At 36.3% G+C, this 20,903-nt stretch overlaps 2 protein-coding genes across 2 annotated transcripts; both read left to right on the top strand.

The window, feature by feature from the left end:
• The first annotated feature begins 725 nt into the window (after positions 1–725).
• LOC128670665 (uncharacterized) lies at positions 726–2,748 on the top strand. Its single transcript, XM_053746506.1, has 3 exons — positions 726–856; positions 1,380–1,503; positions 2,335–2,748. Exons 1-3 carry the CDS (start codon positions 740–742, stop codon positions 2,526–2,528), a joined length of 435 nt encoding a protein of 144 aa, XP_053602481.1. The 5' UTR covers positions 726–739; the 3' UTR covers positions 2,529–2,748.
• Positions 2,749–9,881: 7,133 nt separating this feature from the next.
• On the top strand, positions 9,882–20,323 carry Cpr66D (Cuticular protein 66D). Its single transcript, XM_053746799.1, has 5 exons — positions 9,882–10,060; positions 15,230–15,331; positions 15,519–15,659; positions 17,363–17,542; positions 19,205–20,323. Exons 1-5 carry the CDS (start codon positions 9,971–9,973, stop codon positions 19,373–19,375), a joined length of 684 nt encoding a protein of 227 aa, XP_053602774.1. The 5' UTR covers positions 9,882–9,970; the 3' UTR covers positions 19,376–20,323.
• Positions 20,324–20,903: the final 580 nt, after the last annotated feature.

Below are 20,903 nucleotides of genomic sequence, written 5' to 3'. Positions count from 1 at the left end.
CCTTGCGGTTCACAGGCGGGACCACCACCATAACCATTACACCACCACCGCTTCAGTTTAGGTTTAAATAGTTTAAAAATTAGATGTGCTAAATCATCTGATAATAGTATAGTGAATGATATAGGTACCGAGCTAATATGTTACAATTACAACATGTTCTTTGTTACAATATCAAGAACTATCTTGCATAACTGATCGACATTAAATTGGGATCCTAATAAGCTATGGTGAAATTTAAAGCCTTAATAATAATTACATCCGGCCCAGTTAGAATTAAATTATACTCGTATGTAGCTCTTTTGTTTGATATAAATAGATAGTAATGAAATAATGGTATGATCACTTAAAGGCGATTAGATCCGTCACTTTTCTCTATATCAGATGCATATATATAGATTTGGCAACAATCAGATTGGCTGGTCATAAAATCACAGGCGAAACTTCGAAAAATACATTAAGATCACACAAAAAGACAGTAGTGGAAAAATATCTTTCAAAATTCTTGTTAGAATCACGTATTTTACTGCCTGGCAATAACAGTGTGACCTGACTTCAAGCCTCCTCGGAAACACTATTATTGCCAAGGCTTGTGTCCCTTAGTTAGTCAGTCTCGTCCGACTTCTACAGAAGGATATGGAGGGGTCCTATTTCACAACCCTTTCGACAAATTGGACGTACCTATCTATCTCCTATTTTTGTGCACAAACCGTATCGGATCCGGCCGCGTCGGACCGTGAAAATGCGAGAAAGCGATCACTTTTTCTATGTTTATAAAAGGCTGATTGTTATCGGCGCCGAGACTTACTACGTAGCCGTTGATAGATATCGATCTGCCGAAATGGACACTCGTGTTATGGTAAGCGATTTTATTCTTTTCACCCTAATATTGTTCAATTTATGAATTTCGAAGCGGACTCTCGACGGCTCCGACGATCAACGGCTGAGGAAACACTGGGAACACGATCAGGTGACATGGAGAGAATTTTAAAATGTGTCCGTTTCTTTTCCAAATCAAATAGAACAAAAAATAAATAAGTATATTACGAATATATATTGTATATTTACAATACACACGAGTACCAATTTGAGGCTAGGAATTCCAATAAGAATCCATATCCATTCTAATATTATAATGTGGAAGTATGTCTGTCTATCTATCTGGCTGTCTGTCGCTATACCAATTTTGATGAAATCTGGTATACATCTAGTTAAAAATTCCCGTTCAAGCATAGGCTAATTTTTTTTCCAAAAATCAACTCTCAAATGATTATATTGGGGGGTGAAAGTTTGTATGAAATTTATGCCTGTTGCGCCTCTTTAGATAAATTCATCATAAGTTTTCTGCACAATTTTGATTTTAACGTCCTTTTACTTTCCAGTTACTGTTCGCTTGCATCATAGCTGCATCATCAGCATGGTCCATCCCGTACTATCACATGCCACAGTCTGGTCCTCTCAGGGTCACAAGATACGCCCCTCCGCCACCACATTATAGAATACCAGGTGAGTTAGTCTTTCTCTTTCTATCTTCTGAGTATTGCCCAGTCTTCTTGCTTAACCGTTAAGCGTTCATGATTCACTTTCTTCTCATTCTTAGTTCATCAGACCAATCTTATTTTTGACGATATGATATGATATGAAGCTAGCACAGCACTTTGGTCTTCGGGTATGACCTTCTGCTACGACCAGGCTAGACATTTATTGCTAACACAGCCTTAGCAGCTGATAGAATCAATAGCAATCCCAAATAGGCAGTCCAGCAGGTCGTAAAATTATAGCTGCATCAAATATAGAAATTGGGAATAATGAACCATTCTCTCTCCCTCATTGAGTGTGTTCCAAGTTGCTTCCTCATACAAAGATCTCATGCAGGATCTTCTTTCTTAATTTTCCTCTTCCATATCGCATGGTCTTTTGCTTTTAGTTATCTGACCATTTGCACGCTTATCATCCTTAACTCCAAGCACTACTTGGGTTAACCTCGCGCTATTGTGAATAATTTATTATTGTTAATCTCTTCCTCATAATCGTATTCCTCATGACTGAGGGTCATGTTCATTACGTGGAATGAAGCACATACAGCAACTTTCTTGGCACTATTAATGGAGAAGGCAATGGCAAAACAATCAGTGTGCAGGTTTCCTCACGATGTTTTCCATCACCGGAACCAAGTGGTTGTCGACGGAAACTACTATAAATGAGTCAGATATATATACAAACTCGCGTGGCACGAGTAAGATTCGGCCCTGTCAATCCACAGGCGGGCGTAATAACCATTACTCCACCACCGCTCCCATTATTGTTAATAGCCTTAATTATTTTTGCTTCTTTCAGTCCGTCCAGCTCCACCTAAAACGGACGAGCCGCAATGGGAGCGTCCGAAACGCCAATACGATCACGACCACCACGACCACGGCGACCATAGCAGCGGGGTCACTGGCCCCGTCCACACCTTCGTCAAAACTGACAAGAACGCTAATTATAAATGGGGTGTCAGACACCACGTGGGAAACAAATTCGCGTCGTAGTGTGCAAGCGGTTAAGGATTATTGTTTTGTAATTTATTTAGCTGTCGTGTTTAATATTATTGTCGCTTTAGTATAATTAAGTGTAAGCGTATGGCATTTAGTAGATAGATCGACGATGGAAAGGGAATTACTGGCTACAACTTGGATAAGGACGGCCTGACATAGAAAGTTGGCGTAAACGGAAGAAGCCCTATACAAAGCTAAACAGCTAACAGCAGAGTCATGGAGGGCTAAATATAATGATTAAATTACTTCAATTATCATTTTTTTTAATTTCTGCATTAAACCTAATATTTTAAATTACTTTTTCAGCTTCAAATCTCTTTAACGACGTTGAAATCAGAGTTAAATAGTAGGTATCTACATAATCTTCGTAATATTGCTTCTCGTAAGCTGCGGACTTTCTTCCGCTAATTGATTTTAAAGACATCAAAAATCCATCGAAATAAAAATCTCTGTAGCCATCACTTGGTCTTATCTCGCTTGACATAACAGTTCAATTAAGTACAACTCATTATTTCATATACTTAAATTTTTTATAATGAACTCTGACTGGGTTGGACTTGGTCAACATTTTAAATGACAGGAAAAAATAAATGCTTCGCATATGTCAATTATCACGTAATATTTTAAATTGAATAATATTCGTCGAAGCCACACACTATTAGCATTTCAGAACGAACACTACTGAGAAGAAATGCCGAAAGAAACTCGTTTAAACAGAATTGGTCCCTATCATGTCAGAAGGGCTCGTAAAAACCAGCCAATACGCAATGAGTCCTCGTGGTGGATTCATACTCCTTAACCATCCATAAGGAAGGTCGGTGTCCCAGCAGTGGGAAAATTTAAATGTGGCAGTTGATGAAGTACCTTATCTGGGCCGGGATCCCTTTTTTTCGCATAAATTTTTTATCCTAATTTAATTTAGCGAGTTAAGCATATATTTTTTGACATAATAATATTTTGACATTCTTGTTTTTTGGCATACCTTTTCAGTAAGCATAATTATAGTTTAGGCTAATGTATTTTACCATAATTTTGATTTGCATAAAGCTATAGTGTAGCAGTAGGTTAGGGTGCGGCGGGGTGGGCCTTGAGCCACCCATAAGCCGCCAATATGGTTTATAATATTCTAAATTATGCTTAAAATTGTTATAGGTACTTATGGTAGCGATGAGTAAAAAAATTGTGCCTAAAATATTATGCCAAATTAATATTGTGCGTAACTATTATTATGATAAGTAAACGTATGCCATGTTAAATTATGACATAAAATCGTATGCATAAAAATAGGGAACCATCTGGGCCCCTATTCCGTCTCTGTTGGAAGGGCGCGGTTCGCTCCACTGAACTCTCCACACCCGACATTGCGACACGTCACATGCAATATACTACCTCAGGAATGATATTCTCAGTTACTAAGATACAAGTTATGTACCTTCACTTTACAGGGCAATGACATATTTCACATTTGTCTTTCAACCGAAACGCGTACGTTGCGAAATATTGTATTAACTTTCTAACCTAATAAGAATAAATTTATTGCCATAAAAAGAACATCATTCCTATATAACACGTTGTGACTCAAATTATAATTACTGAAAAATACATTTTGTGTAAATACACAGGTGATTTGTAGTTAACTTGTGGTCTCCACACCAGAACGAGCCTGTCTCGTGGAGACCTTGAAATAAATAGGTATTAGGTCCTTACATATGAAATTGGCGTTTTGTCGTACTGGTCACTTTAATCACAAATTTCTCCTCTTTAGTTAGAAATTCCAAATTCAAATTTATACAGGTATTTTTGTACATGTATTAGTGTTTCGTTAACCGTCATTCTTTTCTTTTTTTTTTCTTCTGATTTTTCGGTTTGCGTCACTCAGTTTACAAAATGGAAAACTTGAAATATCGCGTTATTTACGAGTATGAGTTCCACCGTGGCACCAGTGCTGCGGAAATGGCTCGAAGGGTTAGTGATGTGTATGGCGGTCGTGTCAGAAAAGAAAACACAGTGCGTTTTGGTTCCAACGTTTTCGTTCTGGAAATTTCGACCTGCAGAATAAGCCCCGTGGACGGCCGGAGACCCTAGTTGATAATGAAGAATTGAAGGCTATTGTGAAAGCGAATCCATCGCAAACCACGTCAGAGTTAGCTTCAGGCTTCGGTGTTAGTGATAAAACTATTTTAATCCATTTGAATCAAATTGGGAAGATTAAGAAACTTGAAATCTTACGAATTGAGTGAAGCAAACCGGCAAACGCATGTCGACTGCTGCGTTACATTACTTAATCGGCACAATAATGAAGGGTTTTTAAACCAAATCATTACCTGTGATGGAATTGGATTCTCTACGATAATCGGAAATGCACATCGCAATGGCTGGACCCTGGCCAGCCAACCAAATCCAATCAAGCGAAAATTGACCCAAAAAAGTCACTTGTAAGCGTTTGGTGGACTAGTGCCGGTGTCGTTCATTACAGTTTTCTCAAATCTGGCCAGACGATTACGGCAGACGTCTATTGTCAGCAATTGCAAACTATGATGGAAAAGCTACTGCTGCTTCACGACAACGCTAGACCACACACTGCACAACAGACGGCTACCAAATTAGAGGAGCTTCAATTGGAATATCTAAGACATCCACCGTACTCCCGGGGCCTTGCTCCAACAGCTTACCATTTTTTTTCGAAATTTGGATAACTTCTTCCAAGGAAAAAAAATCAACTCCAATAGTGCAGTCCGAATCGCCTTCGAAGATTTTATTGATTCCCGTCCGAAAAAGGACCTAATATAATTGAAATAACATTTGCCAGGCACCGAACTGTTTACGCACTGACAGTAATTAATCATCATGTCCTAAAGAACGCTTATCAGCTATTTCTGATAATTAAAGGTGCTAAAGACTGTGTGTACCTAGTGGATAAAAAAAAGGCTCTGACTTTTAACCGCTGAAGAAGTGCCTGGGCATAGAAAAAAACTAATTAAATTCTAAACGATATAGAATTGGGAATTTAAAAAATCCATATGTTATTATTTTTCTGTCTATATAGAGATGCTTCCATTACTTGTCAGCTGTCAAGTCATTTTATCCCTTAATCGCCTCGTACGACGTCCACGGTAAGATATACAGTGATCCACATGCGCCACATCCAGCGAAGCTATATCATCTGTATCATTTGTATCATTACGTCCTTACGTATTATAAAATAAAGTCCTTAGCCGCGTCTGTCTGTGTGTCTGTTGCGATAAACTCAAAAACGACTGCACGGATTTTCATGCGGTTTTGATAGCGTGATGCCTGAGGAAAGTTTAGTAAAGTAAATGCGAAAGTAAGTTCGTTTGTTACCTCTTCACGCTCTATCTACTCAACCAATCTTCTTGAAATTTTGCATACATGTCATTTGAAGTACTGAGAAGGACATAAGGCACATTTCATCCCAGAAAAATAACTGTTCCCGTAGGAAATTCACGTGGGCGAATCCGCGGGCAAAAGCTAGTTAATATTTTTACCCGGGATTTCATTATAAAACAGTTTAATTAATAGACAAGAGTACAAGTTAATTGATTTATCGTTATAACTGTGACATTGACAAGGATTATATAAAACTATTGACGATTCGAGCCAAAAAGTATCAATGTTAAATCTCACTTTTTCAAGTTGATTGCACGTGCATTCATTAGATTTCGCAAAATTGGAGCCGCCTATGTAAATTTAAACTGAAACAGATAGGTATATATGAGTATTTGTCGAGTATCATTCATTCGCAAAAAGAGTGGTGTTATAAATTTGACCGTTTCTTCATAGTCGTAGGTATTCCTCATGGCTGAGCGTCGTGGTTATTACATGGAATGAAACACACACAACAACTTTCTTGGCATTATTAATGGAGTGGTTTGCCATTGCCTTCTCCATTTCACACACAAGTTAATAAGAATCAACCAGTGTGCAGGTTTCCTCACGATGTTTTCCATCACCGGAAGCAAGTGGTGGTCGATGAAACTACTATACATGAGTCAGATTGGTATATTAACTCGTGTGGCACGAGTAGGATTCGAACCTGGGACCTTTCGATCTACAGGCGGGCGTCTTAACCATTACACCACCACCGCTTTGACCGCTAAGTGTGCCTGTCTCTCTGTGAACAAGGCACCGTAGCTCATCAACAGGTGAACCGATTTGGATGCAGTTTTTTTTTATTTGATAGCTAATTTTTATGCGGTGGTTCTTAGATATGTTTGATCAAAATCGGTTCAGCCGTTCAATAGTTGTAGCGAAATGAATATTGAAAGTCGAGTATTATTTAATATGTCTGACAATTAAACATGTCTCATGATTGATTCTCTTCATCTTTTCGGATCTAAATAGCAGACAATATTAATTTAGGAGTAGGTACATTAAGTATTACGATTATCGAAACTAACACATAAGCTCGAAACACTTAAAATAAACAATAAGTACATAATATATATCTCGCCCAGAGACTAAGCCTTGCCATTCAACATGGCATGCTGTCAGCAGAAAAACCGACCGAAATTTAAAATAAATGTTTTAGCTTCTTTTATTTCCATAAATACACCAAATAATTATTTTTCTTTTATATCTGCAATGTACAGACATAGCCTACTTAATGTTTTATACATATGTATAGATTACAAAAACTAAATAGGTATTTTGAAGCGTTTGATACTGTGATAGGGCTAAGCAAGAGCATTTTAAAAGTTATAAATTTCGTTATAAATAATGCACTTGTCAGCAATTGCTTTGCACTAGTACTACTAAGTGGTACTACTAGTACCACTAGTACTACTGAGTAGCTACTTATGGTACTAAGTAGCTACTTATATTACCGCACGTGCACGATATACCAATCCGTTCTCTAGATATTTTGGTATCTTACCAATATAGATATGAACGAACACGTGCCCAGGAATGACACAAGTGACCGGTATTAAGTCGGTCGTGTTTTCGGCAGCGCAGTGATTGATCTCGCTTTTATGTAGTCATTCTTATCAACACATTTTGCTATCCAATCTAATAAAGAGCATGTAGAAAGACACAGGCTTCCTCTTCAAACATGAAAAAAAATTATATACAAGCAACTAGCTTCTACCCGCGGCTTCGCCCGCGTTAATTTTCCGCGATGAATGGTACCCTATGTCCTTCTCCATACTTCAAACTACATGTATACGAAATTTCAAGAAAATCGGTTGAGTAGATAGAGCGTGAAGAGGTAACAAACAAACAAACTTACTTTCACATTTATAATATTAGTTAGGATATAATATTATATTTCTTTGACCGCAATGGATAGAGATGGATGACGTATTAGAGGGGGGCCTTGGGGCCTTTGCCCAAGAGTGGAATACCACAGGCTATAAAAAAAAATTGGGAAAAATGATAATATTTTTATACTTTATACATAACGCGTTAGTGTATTTTGTAAGGCAACTCATCATCATCGAGATCATATCGAGTGTGTTGCTAACACTGGTGTCAGATTTTATTCAAGTCGCCTAAAGGCATCTGACATGACTTTCGCCTACTTACCTCCATCTAGTGGTATAGGTAGTCGCATACACACTAGGGAACTAAACTGTCAACCAGTGTGCAGGTTTCTCCTAACGACGGTGATTTTCGTTCACCGGAAGCAAGTGTATGAAAACTACTCTATATGAATCACATTGGTATACAAAATCATATGGCACGAGTAGGATATGAATCTGAGACCTTTCGATCCACAGGCGGGCGTCTTAACCATTACACCACCACCGTTTTTGTAAGGCAACTGATACAGTATCACGTCTTTTCCACTTTGGGGTAGACAGAGCCAGGAAGGAAGACCATTTATTTATTTTCAATTTCGAAATCCAAATCTGACGCACTCTACTTTTCTTTTCTACTCGGATCAGTATGAAAGACAAAACAATAAAATATAGCCAGGTAATAAAATATTATTGCAAGTTAAAAAATTACGAAATTACGCCAATTCGCCTCATTATTCTTTTAACGTTTATTAGCCATATCACTGATGTTGTTAAAAATATTTTTATCCGCATTTCGTCTGAGTAATTTTCGTACCGAAATGCTAGTAGTTTGTAGCTTTTCTTAATACTATATAATTAACGTTTGATTTGAAAAAGTGTCCGTAAAGATCTAATATCTGGCTTTGATTAACTCTGTACCTAATGTTTTTATATATGTGGACTGTGTTGGGAACACTGAAACCAGCTTAGTTTACATAACTGCCTAAAAAAGTGTGTGTCTGAACATTAAACTGATGCTGAAAACTTATCAATACATTAATTTTTGGCACACGTAATAAAAACTGTTTCAACGTTATACATGACAAACTCGATTTTGAACGATAATATTCACTTACTTCTTAATTTCAATTCGTGACAATTAAAATGACCGAATGTGATTTAAAGAGACGTTAAATATTAAAGTATCTTGTGAACACTTCTTGTGCAACTTGTAAATCTAGTTTTTGAATTACAATCAAATCCTAATATTACAAATGCGAAAGTGAGTTTGTTACCTCCTCACGCTCTATCTACTCGACCAATCTTCTTGCAATTTTGAACACACGTAGTTTGAAGTATGAAGAAGGGACATAGTAGGGTACATTTCGTCCCGAAAAACAACTGTTTCCGTGGGAAATTTACGCGGGCGAAGCCGCCGGCAAAAGTTAGTTTATAATAATTTGAGAATTATTTCTTCTTACAGTCATATATTTAGCCAATTTAGTCCAGAATTAAAGGTGCAATTTGTTTTATTACTCATGTTTTTTGCAAATAAATTGTTCTTTCTTTCGTTCTGTCTTCTGCTACGTTTTATCACCCAAAATCGTAATGTTACACTGAAAAATCGAATAAATAAATACATATCCGCTTGCTCATATATAGAACACGATAGCATATATGCAATGTTAGCTCCAGTCTGTCGCCGAACTCAGGCACATGCGTGAACATTGCCTAAGTATGAGTGCTTTTATTTACCGCAATGAAAAACCAGCAATGTGCACCGAATCCACCAAAGTTTGGCAAACTGTTCGACTACAGACGAGACGGCATAACATATCGAACAGACAGCTTTGAAATTGTGTTTCACAAGTGATGAACATGGCTCACTAGCAGATGACTTTAGGCAGGTTTTTTCTGGCAGTTAGTTTGCCTGTCAGATTACAATTATGTATTAGAAAGTAAGTAAGGAACAGGGGCAGAGGATCGAAAGGCCCTTAATCAAATTAAAATAATAAACATTAAAATCAAACAAAGATGAAATCGAAACACCCACACACAGTATACCGCCACCACTCTAGTGATTCTATATAAAGTGAGAGTACAGTACACGCACTGCATACGTGATCCTGAACGCGAGTGTATTGTGGCCTTTATAATTTTTTTAAATTGTTTTATATAAGTGTATGAAAAGTTAACATGTTACGTCAGTGTGTAATTTTGGCGGTTTTCGGGTGTGCTTTGGCAGGACCGGCGCCGAGGCCCCAACATCAGTACCAGACTCAACAAGTCAGTATTTTTTAAAATTAAATCCATAAAAACAAAACTTAAAAAAAAAGTATATCAAAATAAATCGTAACTTCTTTCTTGTTTATATATTATATATTACTTCTTCTATATAAAAAGTTAGAAAGATATTTTTGTAATTTTATATATCCTATTAATATTACGTATAAATGCGAAAGTTTGTGTTTGTTTTGTAACTCTTTCCTGTAAAATCTACTAGACTGTTTGTTATGAACTTTGGTACACGTGAAGAATATAAATTGGTATAACACATAGGGTAGTTTTTTGTTAACACTGTGTCGACGTGATGTGATATATATTTTTTAAATACATAAAAATATGTTTGTAATATTCATAGCTTTTTAAATCGTTATGATTAGCTCAACTAGTCTTTAAGTTAAGCTAAAAAAATTACACCATCTCCAAAGCGCAAGTGAAGTACAAGATCTCTGTTTGAAACTATACTTATAAAAAGACAAAAAGAAAAAATGTGTCTACTTTATTAATAATGACATTTTAAATTAAATATTGACAAAGTTGAATAGATTTACCAAGGAATCCCTTCTTTTGCTCTTTGAGTTTGAATCTATGTTTTTTCTTATCGGTTAAATGGAAGAGGTCCCTCAACTCAATGGGATAAATCCGCCGTTGCTAGTGCATTTTCTGTTTCTTGTGCCTAAATAAAGTAATTACAAACAAAAAATGTATCTCGATTACAAAATGAAACCCTCCTAATAATTATACCTCATATTTATTACGATAACTTGAGCTGCATGCGTACCTATATAGCGTGTCGCCGCAATCGACGATTACAAATATTACAAGTTATGCCGTGTTTTTGTGCTGTAATTTGTGCACTTACTCGGAAGAGTCAACGTCTAAGTACCTTATTAGTAAAAGACAATATGTTCCGTAAAATAGTGTTCTATTTACCATCATTAGATTAATTAGATCGCATTCGTACGCGATGGCTGACACATGCGTCAACTCGTGAATGTATGCTGCCAGAGAGAACTGATCAACATGTTTCCCATATATATATTTTTGTGTGGTTAATTGTGTTTTACCTCTATATTTTGTTTATCAGCACTCGTATCACAATCATAACATGTTTTTATATACTTTGTGACTATGTACTTTGTATAATACTATAATATTAGAAAAAAAAATATGAGAAATATTAATAGTAAGCCCTTCTGGCATGATAGGGACCGACACCGTTCAAATGAGTTTGTTATTTCTTTCGGCATTTCTTCTCAGCAGTAGTCATTCCGAAATGCCAGAGTAGTTCGTAGCTATTGAGAAATTACCACATAATAAAAAAAAAGAGTCAAATTTACGCACGTGTATAGAAAATAAAGGTTAATATTTTTATTATATATTTTTTATATTATTTGGGATTTATCTATTTATTAAATATAATGTAAAAACTATACCCCGGACGTAACAATTTAAAATTACTCTTTTTGCATGAAGAAAGCGACGGAAGCATTAATTTTCTATGCAAAAACGCGATTAAATTCTAATTAGGTTGTGATGTCGTGCAAATTATCGTCAATTTGCTATGACATTAGTAGCTAATAATATGATTTTCTTCGGATATTAGTTAAGTGTTTTTGATGAGACTGTTTACCACGAGAACAGCGAGAAGTTTACCATCGACTTTGTCATCGTAGAATATGTAGTTACTTCTGTAGGCTTTATTTTTTGTGATTATTATGTAAACTAATGCCAGGCTACAAATTTCTAGGACCAATATTTTTTGTGATAGCTAATTAAGTCGTGTATTTCAAGATGATTTTCATACAAACTATCACAATCAAATTATAATGGTCAACATTGTAGAAATTTTAGAAAAAAATAGCCTATGTTTAACTACATGGATTCCAAATTTCATCAAGATCGGTCTAATAGTTGAAGCCGTCAAAGCGCAACAAACTTTCGCATATACAATTGTATGGATAAACTTATTTACCGACATATAATTCTATCAATGAACCAGATCTGACATTTCACACAATACCCAGCCTTGTCTGGTAATGTCAGACAATCTATAATCCATTCATTCATTGCGAGTCACGACCATCTGTAACAGTAGGTCGGAATTAAATATAAATATATTACGACTAATCACACAGATTGAGCTAGCCCCAAAGTAAGTTCGAGACTTGTGTTATGGGATACTAACTCAACGATACTATATTTTATAACAAATACATATGTAGATAAACATTCAAGACCCGGGTCAATCAGTTAATCCAAAATTTATAGCCATTCCTTTGATTGACTTTTACGATCTGCGCGGGAAAGGGAAACAGCTGGTACCTAAACTTAATGTCTCATTTCCAAATCAGCTATAAAAATAATATTCATCTAAAGACTAAATAAAATGCACTTGAAAATATCATTGCTTTTTATTTGACATAATATTTTTGGTCACGATTTTGTATTACGAATTATCACGCAACCTCTTCCAAGTAAAACTATGTTAACGACCGAAAATTACACCGGTTAAGAAGAAATAGAGCGAATAATCATCGGACAATGATTTGCATAACACACACGTTTACGTTCTAAAAATGTGAAGTAAATTCTGATACTTAAATGCAACCTGTACTGTATGCATAATATATTTCACAAAAGCCTTCAGTATATCATTTTGTAGTTTATTTAACTAAATAATTGGCTTCTGGTTAGACTTCTTTGAACTTCAATCGTATACATACCTACACAACTAGCCGGAGACGTATGATTTATAGTTACATAACATTATTAAGTAAGCCGATTATTCTTCGCACACTAACGCCACCTGACAGTTATTAATTTCTTTTATTTCTATTTTGCGATCATTTTTGAGAAAAGATAAATTCACGCGGACGAGTTCGCGGGCAAAAACTAGTAAATTATACATCTAAACCCGCCTCAGAAATCACACTATCTATTCAAATTCAAATTCAAATAATTTATTCAGAAATTAGACCTTCACAGGCACTTAATCTCGTAAATTTTTATATTTATAGTTATTTCTCACAAGCTACAAACTACTGGCATTTCGGAACGACCACTACTGAGAAGAAATGCCGAAAGAAACTTATTTGAACAGTGTTGGTCCCTATCATGCCAGATTGGCTTACCATTATTGTTTCTTACAATGTTTTTTTTTTTCTAAAAATATATGAAAGTTCTATTTAAAAAACTCACATCAAAATCTATTGCGTACTTGCATACTAGAGACATGGGATGCGAATTTAGTTTATACTGTGTAATAAAATTATAATGGTACAAACAAAAGTGCGCAAAATCTTGATGATTAATGATTTAGTACCCAGCCTGCTCAATTTAAAACCATCGTTAAACTTCATAACCAAATAAGAAAGCTTGCTCAACCGTAGTCTATACGTCGTGTTTATACTAGTTACCTAAACTAGACCAGTTATGTAACCACTCATCGGTCGATTAGACCGTACACTGGCCCTATTATTGATAAATTACTGCTTGTATTTTCTAATTAACAAGGGTTAACACCGTGACGGCTGTCGATTGGATGTGATAAATATTTGTGCTATAGAGACATCACAACAGATTTAGTTACTTCTTCTGTCTGTTATCTCTCACATTCACATGTTTAACGTTTCGTTCGTGTCTGCGATGCTTCGAAAGCCTAAAAACTAATCTCTGAAAATTTGGCTGTGTTATAAACAGCCGCTTGTCTGATGTAAAATATTGCAGTAGCCTAGGCTGTCCCTTGGTCGCCTCATACGACATCCATCAGAGGATATGTAGTGGTCCAATTCTAGAACTATTAGTAACTTCATCATCACGTAATTAAGTAATATCATCTAAGCGTGTTCCCAATTTTCCTAACTCTCCGAAGACCGTTCAGTTTCACTATCACTACACTACATAGTATAAAACAAAGTCGCTCTCCACTATCTGTCCCTATGTATGATTAGATTTTAAAAACTACAGAACGAATTTTAATGCTGTTTTTTTTATTAATAGCGTGCTTCCTGAGGAACGTTTAAGTGTATAGTACCTATAATTATGAATTTTATACCAGAGCGAAGCCGGCACGGGCCGTTAGTAAAGTATAAACCAAGAAATTATGAATTCTGAAGTTTTATAGCATCTCTATGAGCACGGAGACAGCTAGTTATAGGTATAGTTGAAGTCAATTTTCCACGGAAACGAATCACAGTAACAGTAATTTTGTTGAAAATGATGAATTCATTTTATGAAGTCGGATCTACGTAACATCGAGCTACTTTCTAAAACCATTCAAGCTTAGTAATACTATTATACCTGTGCTATTACCTAGGGAGACGAAACAAATGATTGGTTACACTAATTACACGCTTCTTTTAAATAACCTCTCGTCTGTGATAGTAATCTTACAAGTATAATTCAATTGATTATATGCAATACATATGCTATAGATATAATATGTATAATAAAGAAAAAAATATATTATAATTAATTATATAATAAATGTCAAGTTGTAAAAAGATTGTTGAGGATATGCGTGCCAATTATTGGTCTGAATAAGACCGTGCGAAGTGCATTATAATCAGCACTCGGATCACAATCATAACCTGTTTTGATATACCTTTTGACTATGTATATTATGTACTTTTATATATTATTAGAAAAAAAAACATTGTAAGAAACAATAATGGTATGCCGATCTGGCATGATAGGGACCAACACTGTTCAAATGAGTTTCTTTCGGCATTTCTTCTCAGCAGTGCTCGTTCCGAAATGCCAGTAGTTTGTAGCTTGTGAGAAATAACTATAAATATAAAAACTGACGAGAAAAAGTGTTTGAATTTTAAATTTTTGCAGGAGAAAAACTAAGGAAGCAAGAAGCTCCTACGATTTACAACTGGGATAAATGTTCAGAAGAAAAGTGATACTAAAGTATATATAATTAGTTTAACGCACAGAATCTGGGTATTTTTCCTCTTTTGATTGATCTATACACAGAATTGTCAAAGTTTAACTTCAACCTAGCGATACTGTAGCTAATTTATTTATAAGTTTTTTAATTAACCGATAATGGCGAAATAGCTGCATTAAAACGATGCCGATAAATTTTCAAAAACTATTTTTAACTGGTTGAATTAATTTATTTTACTGCCGTCACAAATATTTACTGTCCCCTTCTTTGGTCAGGTCGAGGGCATACCTCCTCATCTACTTAGACAGTACATCGGGCAGTCTCAAGCACAGGCTCAAGTCATAGCCAGGCCCGTCGCTGCCGCTCCAGCTCGCCTTGTAAGTAATATAATATAATTTGTATACATTGCTATCCTGAACAACTTTTCATATGGAAGCAACCCTGAAATCGCGAAAGAAAAATCACAATGATCCATAGATTTTCCTGAAGTTAGATATTCGATGGCGTATTCGTGTAGAATCACGAGTATAACCCTTTCTTTAATCTCTTATTTCTTCATCACAGCCCTATTCTGCTCAGAGTGAGGACTATCAGCCACAATATCAGCAGCAGTATCAACAGCCCCAACCCCAGCAGTACAGGCCTCAGCCACAGTACCAGCCACAGAGACAGCAAGCTGCCCAGGAGCCACAGGAAGACTATGACGTAAGTCACATTCCTTCTTAGTCTAGTCCTCTATTTCCAAGCAATAGCAGCAATACAGGCCTCAGCCACAGACTCAAGCGGCCCAGGTTCAGGAAGACTTACATTCCTGCGTAAGTCATCTCTTTCTTCTATGTTCACACAATAACCCGAGTTATAGATAGTAAAACTCCTATCTACTGCTACTGTGTGGAAAGTCCGCCTCTCGGAATTTTCACATTCAAATATTGCCCGTGACTTGACTTTACGTGAATGACGCATGTAAATTTCGAGAGTATATTTCAATCACGTGAATTCGAAATTTATTAATAGTATGCATGTAAAAGGTAGGTATGTATGTGAGGAGAAGATTAGTCCACCAATAAATAAAAGAAATACAGTCCACCTATTTAAGATGGAACATGAATAAACGACAGACAATAAACAATCACGAATTGACCCACTAAATGGCCACTTATTACACTTATTTTCAAAAAACGAAGAATTTTATTTTCACAATTAAAAGATTGGTAATAAAAAATAACGTCCAGTAACCTAGAATAACCAATCAAGCCTAGATTCCTGAGATTGCGCCAATGCGAACGGGACATTCGGCCGTTATCTGCACTCTGGCATTCAACAGTGTTGTAACTCTGTGACTAATGGGCTAGCTCAAGCATAACATTGACATTTTAGAAGGATGTTTACTGATATACAAATGAGTCATATCTTGATTTCAGACTTGTGTAACATCGCAATTAGACAATTAAGAACAATCTATTTTGGCTTACAATTAAGGGCCAACGTCCTTTTTATTTGGGCCCAACTTAAAATTTACCACTCCATAAGGTTTTTGGCATCCTTGTTGTCACCAAGTCGAAATTATAAAGATATTACAGAAACTATTTTATTATTCAATACATTTTGTTCTTTCGATCTCTCTCATTATCCAGATACAACACGAACACAAAACACACGATAATAAAAAAATATCTTTTTTGGTTTCATGGTGACGTAAACTAAGTATCTTGGGGCAGTAACCCTTGTAACTTCCGATTGTACAGAAATTTAATGTGAATTGTGTGCATTACATGACTTATTGTCAATCCACAGACCTGTCCAACAACTATAGTTGGAACACGTATGAAACAACAGGGAATCGCGTAATGTATCGAGTGTATGACTTTCACTGCGAACTCAACGCTTGCCGCTCTGTTAGTGCATTACCTTTCTGGGGCACATTGCATTTTAAGCCTTGCATTGCAGCTGGCTGCTCCAGATTTATCGTATTACATTGTTCCAAATAATTCGAAAATTATTTACTTCAATTACATAAAAATAGGAATGTTTTCTGTGTCTGTTTTCATGCATAATGTAGGACGGTATACTCGTACTATATTGGGGAGAGTTCTACCTATTTCTTAAAATAATATCATCGCACCCTTGCTTCAACCGCATTCGGACATAGGCTTTATTCTCTAAGATCGAAGACAGCAAAGTAACAAAGTAAGCAAAGAAAATTGGTACGAACTTTGGAGGGGTCAAGAGTAGGAATACTCTTGACTATAAAGTCAATCATGGCCTTTAAAATGAGAAAGCGATAGTCTTTTGTTAAGCGCTATTGTTCTCCAGTCTCACTCCAGACTCCAGCAGAATCGGTGCTTCTAACTATAACCCTCTGCTAGTCAAATCTAACAAAACTTGATTCACTGTTTCCTCTCCCACAGCCTCATCCATCATACCAGTTCGGTTTCGATGTGAACGACGACCAGTACACAAACTATCAGAACCGGAAGGAGCAGAGAGACGGTGACGTCATCAAGGGCTCCTACTCCGTGGTCGACAGCGATGGCTTCGTCAGAACTGTCACTTACACTGCTGACCCTAAGGAGGGCTTCAAAGCTGAGGTAACTTGACGACGATTTTGCTTTGCTTTGGGAAGAGATGTGTAGCAGTCGAAACATTTACCCTGTGGGACAATATAGAAGTAGTGTCCCACAGGACAAATGTCTCTAATTACTACACACCTCTCTCTCACAATACTTTATCACACAACAAAACAACAAATCCGTGGTGTATTTTTTTTTTTGTAAAGTATTAGCCGAAATTCTAACTTGATGATTATATCAGGTAAGTATTGTAAATAAAAAAGTTTTGATGCGATTGTGGATTTTGTTGAAATCAGGTACCCAGTTAAAATAAAATCGAGAATGTAACAAAGGATACAGGATGTATCCTGTATCCTTTGTTACATTCTCAACTTTTTCCAGTTTGTACGCTCTAGGATTGTTCTCTCTAAAAAAGTTTCGTGGAAAAATTACATGCAAAGGTCTATTTGACTAGACAAATGCCAGTAGGAAGACTCAAACATATCTGTACTTAATCAAATTCTGCAAGTTTTAAACAATCTTCACGCTTTTCTGTTTTTCTGAAATTCTAGTAGCTAAAGTAATGTAATATGAAAGCAATATTACATATATATTATGCAAACTCTAGGAACTCTGCAACAGAAATTACGTAACATTATTGAGTTTGAGCTCATTTATTCATCTTGACCCTTGATTAATGTATTTAAAAGAAGCGGTGTAACCTGTAGTTAAGACGTCTGCCTTTGGTCGTATTATCCCTGGGTAGAATCTTACATGAGTATATCAAGTATAGGTACCTATACCAATCTATACTTGTTACATTAATTTTCATACACCACCACTTGCTACCGGTGCAGTATAAGAAAGATACGTCCGGTGACGTGGATATTCTTCGAGTCGACTATTAAAGCATAAAACGTGTTTACAACTTAGAGGCAACAGCAGCATTCCCAAAGACGTCAGGCAGATGACCGGCAGGTAGTAAATCACAGCGACTTTGAAGCGTCACAGCGAATAATATAAATGGAAACTAGCTCAGATGGGTTAACGTAAAATTATAGCGCTCTATTTGTGGTACCTAAGTGCTTACTATATAATGTGTCATGCGATTTCTCGAGAAAACCATGGCAAATACAATACTATAACCGTAGCGTGCTTGAGAGAAAGTGACTGTGAGCCAACGATAGTAGACTACTATACTTGGCCAGGCTAACTGACAAACACGCCCTAGGTTGTTCAAAGTGGGATATGCGTACCACAAATACATAACCAAGACATCTATTATCTTTGTCTATATAAAACTCTTGCGTTACTGACAGACAACGCACAAGCAACTAACTACTGGGCGTAGAAAGCTGAAATTTTGTGTGTAGGTTCCTAGGACAGTGTAGGGGAGCACTAAGAAAGGGTTTCCTGAAATTTCCACGGGAAACGGATTTTTACTCACATACGATGTTGTGGGCAAAAGCTACTATTTTATATTTCGTTTCAACCTATCAATTTCCACGCGGCCAGATCTGACGCGATATTGTTGTCATTCAATTGTTTTATTTTTTACAAGGGCTCGCCGTGATCTTGTGTGTCTAATAGGGGTAGTACGTTTGAGAAACCCTGCACTAGGCTATTACTCTGCAACATGATAGCTTGTAGTTTGTAACTTTGCTAAATAACTGACTGTAATACTGTACCTATAAATTGCAGGTTTCACGACAACCCACCGACATTGTAGTGAAAATCCCGACGCCGAAGCCCCAGCTGCTACAACATCAACACCAGCAGCCCCAAGCCCAAATCGCCCACGTGCCCAGGCAACAGCCGCAGGCCCACCCACAACAACAGGCCCCACAGTATTACCGCTACACTGAGCAGTAAAATGCCCCGCTATGGGGCAACGTCAAAGAAAAATCATATTTGGATGACCTAATTGAAGATGTCGAAAAAAATCACTTTAAACTCATAGCCAGTATTGATAAATCAAAATTAAAACGTTTCATTTTTTCTTGAATCGGCTCATCCAATTGTGTTACATTTTGTCTATAGAAGTCACATGTCTAAGAATATGGGTCGGACGACGTCACTTCCAGTTGAATAAATTCAAATAATTTTATCAGAAAATAAATTGCATTGTGACGTCATCAGACGCTTGTTATGGATCTGGCAAAATCTTATTGCTACTAAAATTACTATGAATTAGAAAAAAAGAAGTTACAAATCAGTTTTGTAAAGATTTTTAAGTAATTTGTAAAGATAACTTCATCCACGGTTATGGTTATTTAAATCAAAAGTACCTAAATGGTACCTAATTATTGTAAAACATGGACTGATTTGTCACCTAGAGGTAAGTCTGTGGTTAAAGTCTTTATTCCGTTCCTAAAAACATACATAATCATAAAATACGGCATAATATGAGTTTACAAATTCTCTGAATGCCCGTATAAGATTTAAGATTATTTCCCAATGAGGGGGATAATTATAATGTAGTAAATAGCGCGTAGACGATAAGTGATTACGTATAATTATATTATGATTATGAAATGTGATTGTAAATAAATAACTAGATGAGAAAGTTTTTACGCAATAAAAAAATACAAAATAAAATCTTTGTTTTTACTTTCGTATGCTAATGTAACTTCTTTCTTTAAATCTTTTCTTTAATAGCCGGCCTCGCTCCGGCTATTTTATTTCGTAGAAACTGACCAAGATCAAAGATTTAAACCAAATTATATTGGGAAAAACGGGAATCTCCCAAAGATTTTCTTATGATTATTGTAAGGAAAAAATCTATATTTAGCGCGTAATAAACCATCTTGTCTATATTTCTATGTCGCTTTTAATGTCACCTTAAAGAGTACCTACAATGAAGTTTATACTTACTTATATATTACTAGAGGCCCACTCCGGCTTCGCTTGGGTGAAACCATAATAACATAGACAAGATGCAGCCGGAGGGTGAAGTGCGGGTTAGCATTTCACTTCTCACCATCGAATCGATTGGACAAGAGACACAGCGAACCAATCACAGTATGCCATTGTGACGCAAAGTCAACCACACCGCAATCTGATTGGTGCACTGCGTCTCACTTCGAATAAATTCGATAGTGAGAAGTGAAATGCAAACCCATTTAACGCTAGCAGTTGAAGATCATGATAATTTATTTATCAAAATAATCTAAGAAATCAGCCTGTGTGCAAGTTTCCTCACGATGTTTTCTATCATTGGAAGCAAGCAATAAATTACATGGAATTGTTTACAAACTAACTCATTTTTATGTTAGAAATTTGGTGATAAAATTTCAGCCGTGTGTCGTAAAATGCCGACTATACATTGCGAAACAGTTCCCCGAACTTTGGCGGATTCGATATACATTGCTGGTTTTTTATTGCAGTAAATAAAGCTCTC

The sequence above is a fragment of the Plodia interpunctella genome, chromosome 6, assembly GCF_027563975.2.
Source record: "Plodia interpunctella isolate USDA-ARS_2022_Savannah chromosome 6, ilPloInte3.2, whole genome shotgun sequence".
NCBI classification, from domain to species: domain Eukaryota; kingdom Metazoa; phylum Arthropoda; class Insecta; order Lepidoptera; family Pyralidae; genus Plodia; species Plodia interpunctella.
The sequence above is the reverse complement of the archived record's forward strand: the minus strand, read 5'-3'. Positions and strand labels throughout refer to the sequence as shown.

Excerpts from the sequence above, each read along its gene's own strand:
- LOC128670665 (XM_053746506.1), top strand. The coding sequence starts at position 740 with ATGCGAGAAAGCGATCACTTTTTCTATGTTTATAAAAGGCTGATTGTT. Across the intron at positions 857-1,379 it reads AAATGGACACTCGTGTTATG|TTACTGTTCGCTTGCATCAT; the intron begins GTAAGCGATTTT and ends TTTACTTTCCAG. Across the intron at positions 1,504-2,334 it reads ACCACATTATAGAATACCAG|TCCGTCCAGCTCCACCTAAA; the intron begins GTGAGTTAGTCT and ends TGCTTCTTTCAG.
- Cpr66D (XM_053746799.1), top strand. The coding sequence starts at position 9,971 with ATGTTACGTCAGTGTGTAATTTTGGCGGTTTTCGGGTGTGCTTTGGCA. Across the intron at positions 15,660-17,362 it reads AGCCACAGGAAGACTATGAC|CCTCATCCATCATACCAGTT; the intron begins GTAAGTCACATT and ends CCTCTCCCACAG. Across the intron at positions 17,543-19,204 it reads AGGAGGGCTTCAAAGCTGAG|GTTTCACGACAACCCACCGA; the intron begins GTAACTTGACGA and ends TATAAATTGCAG.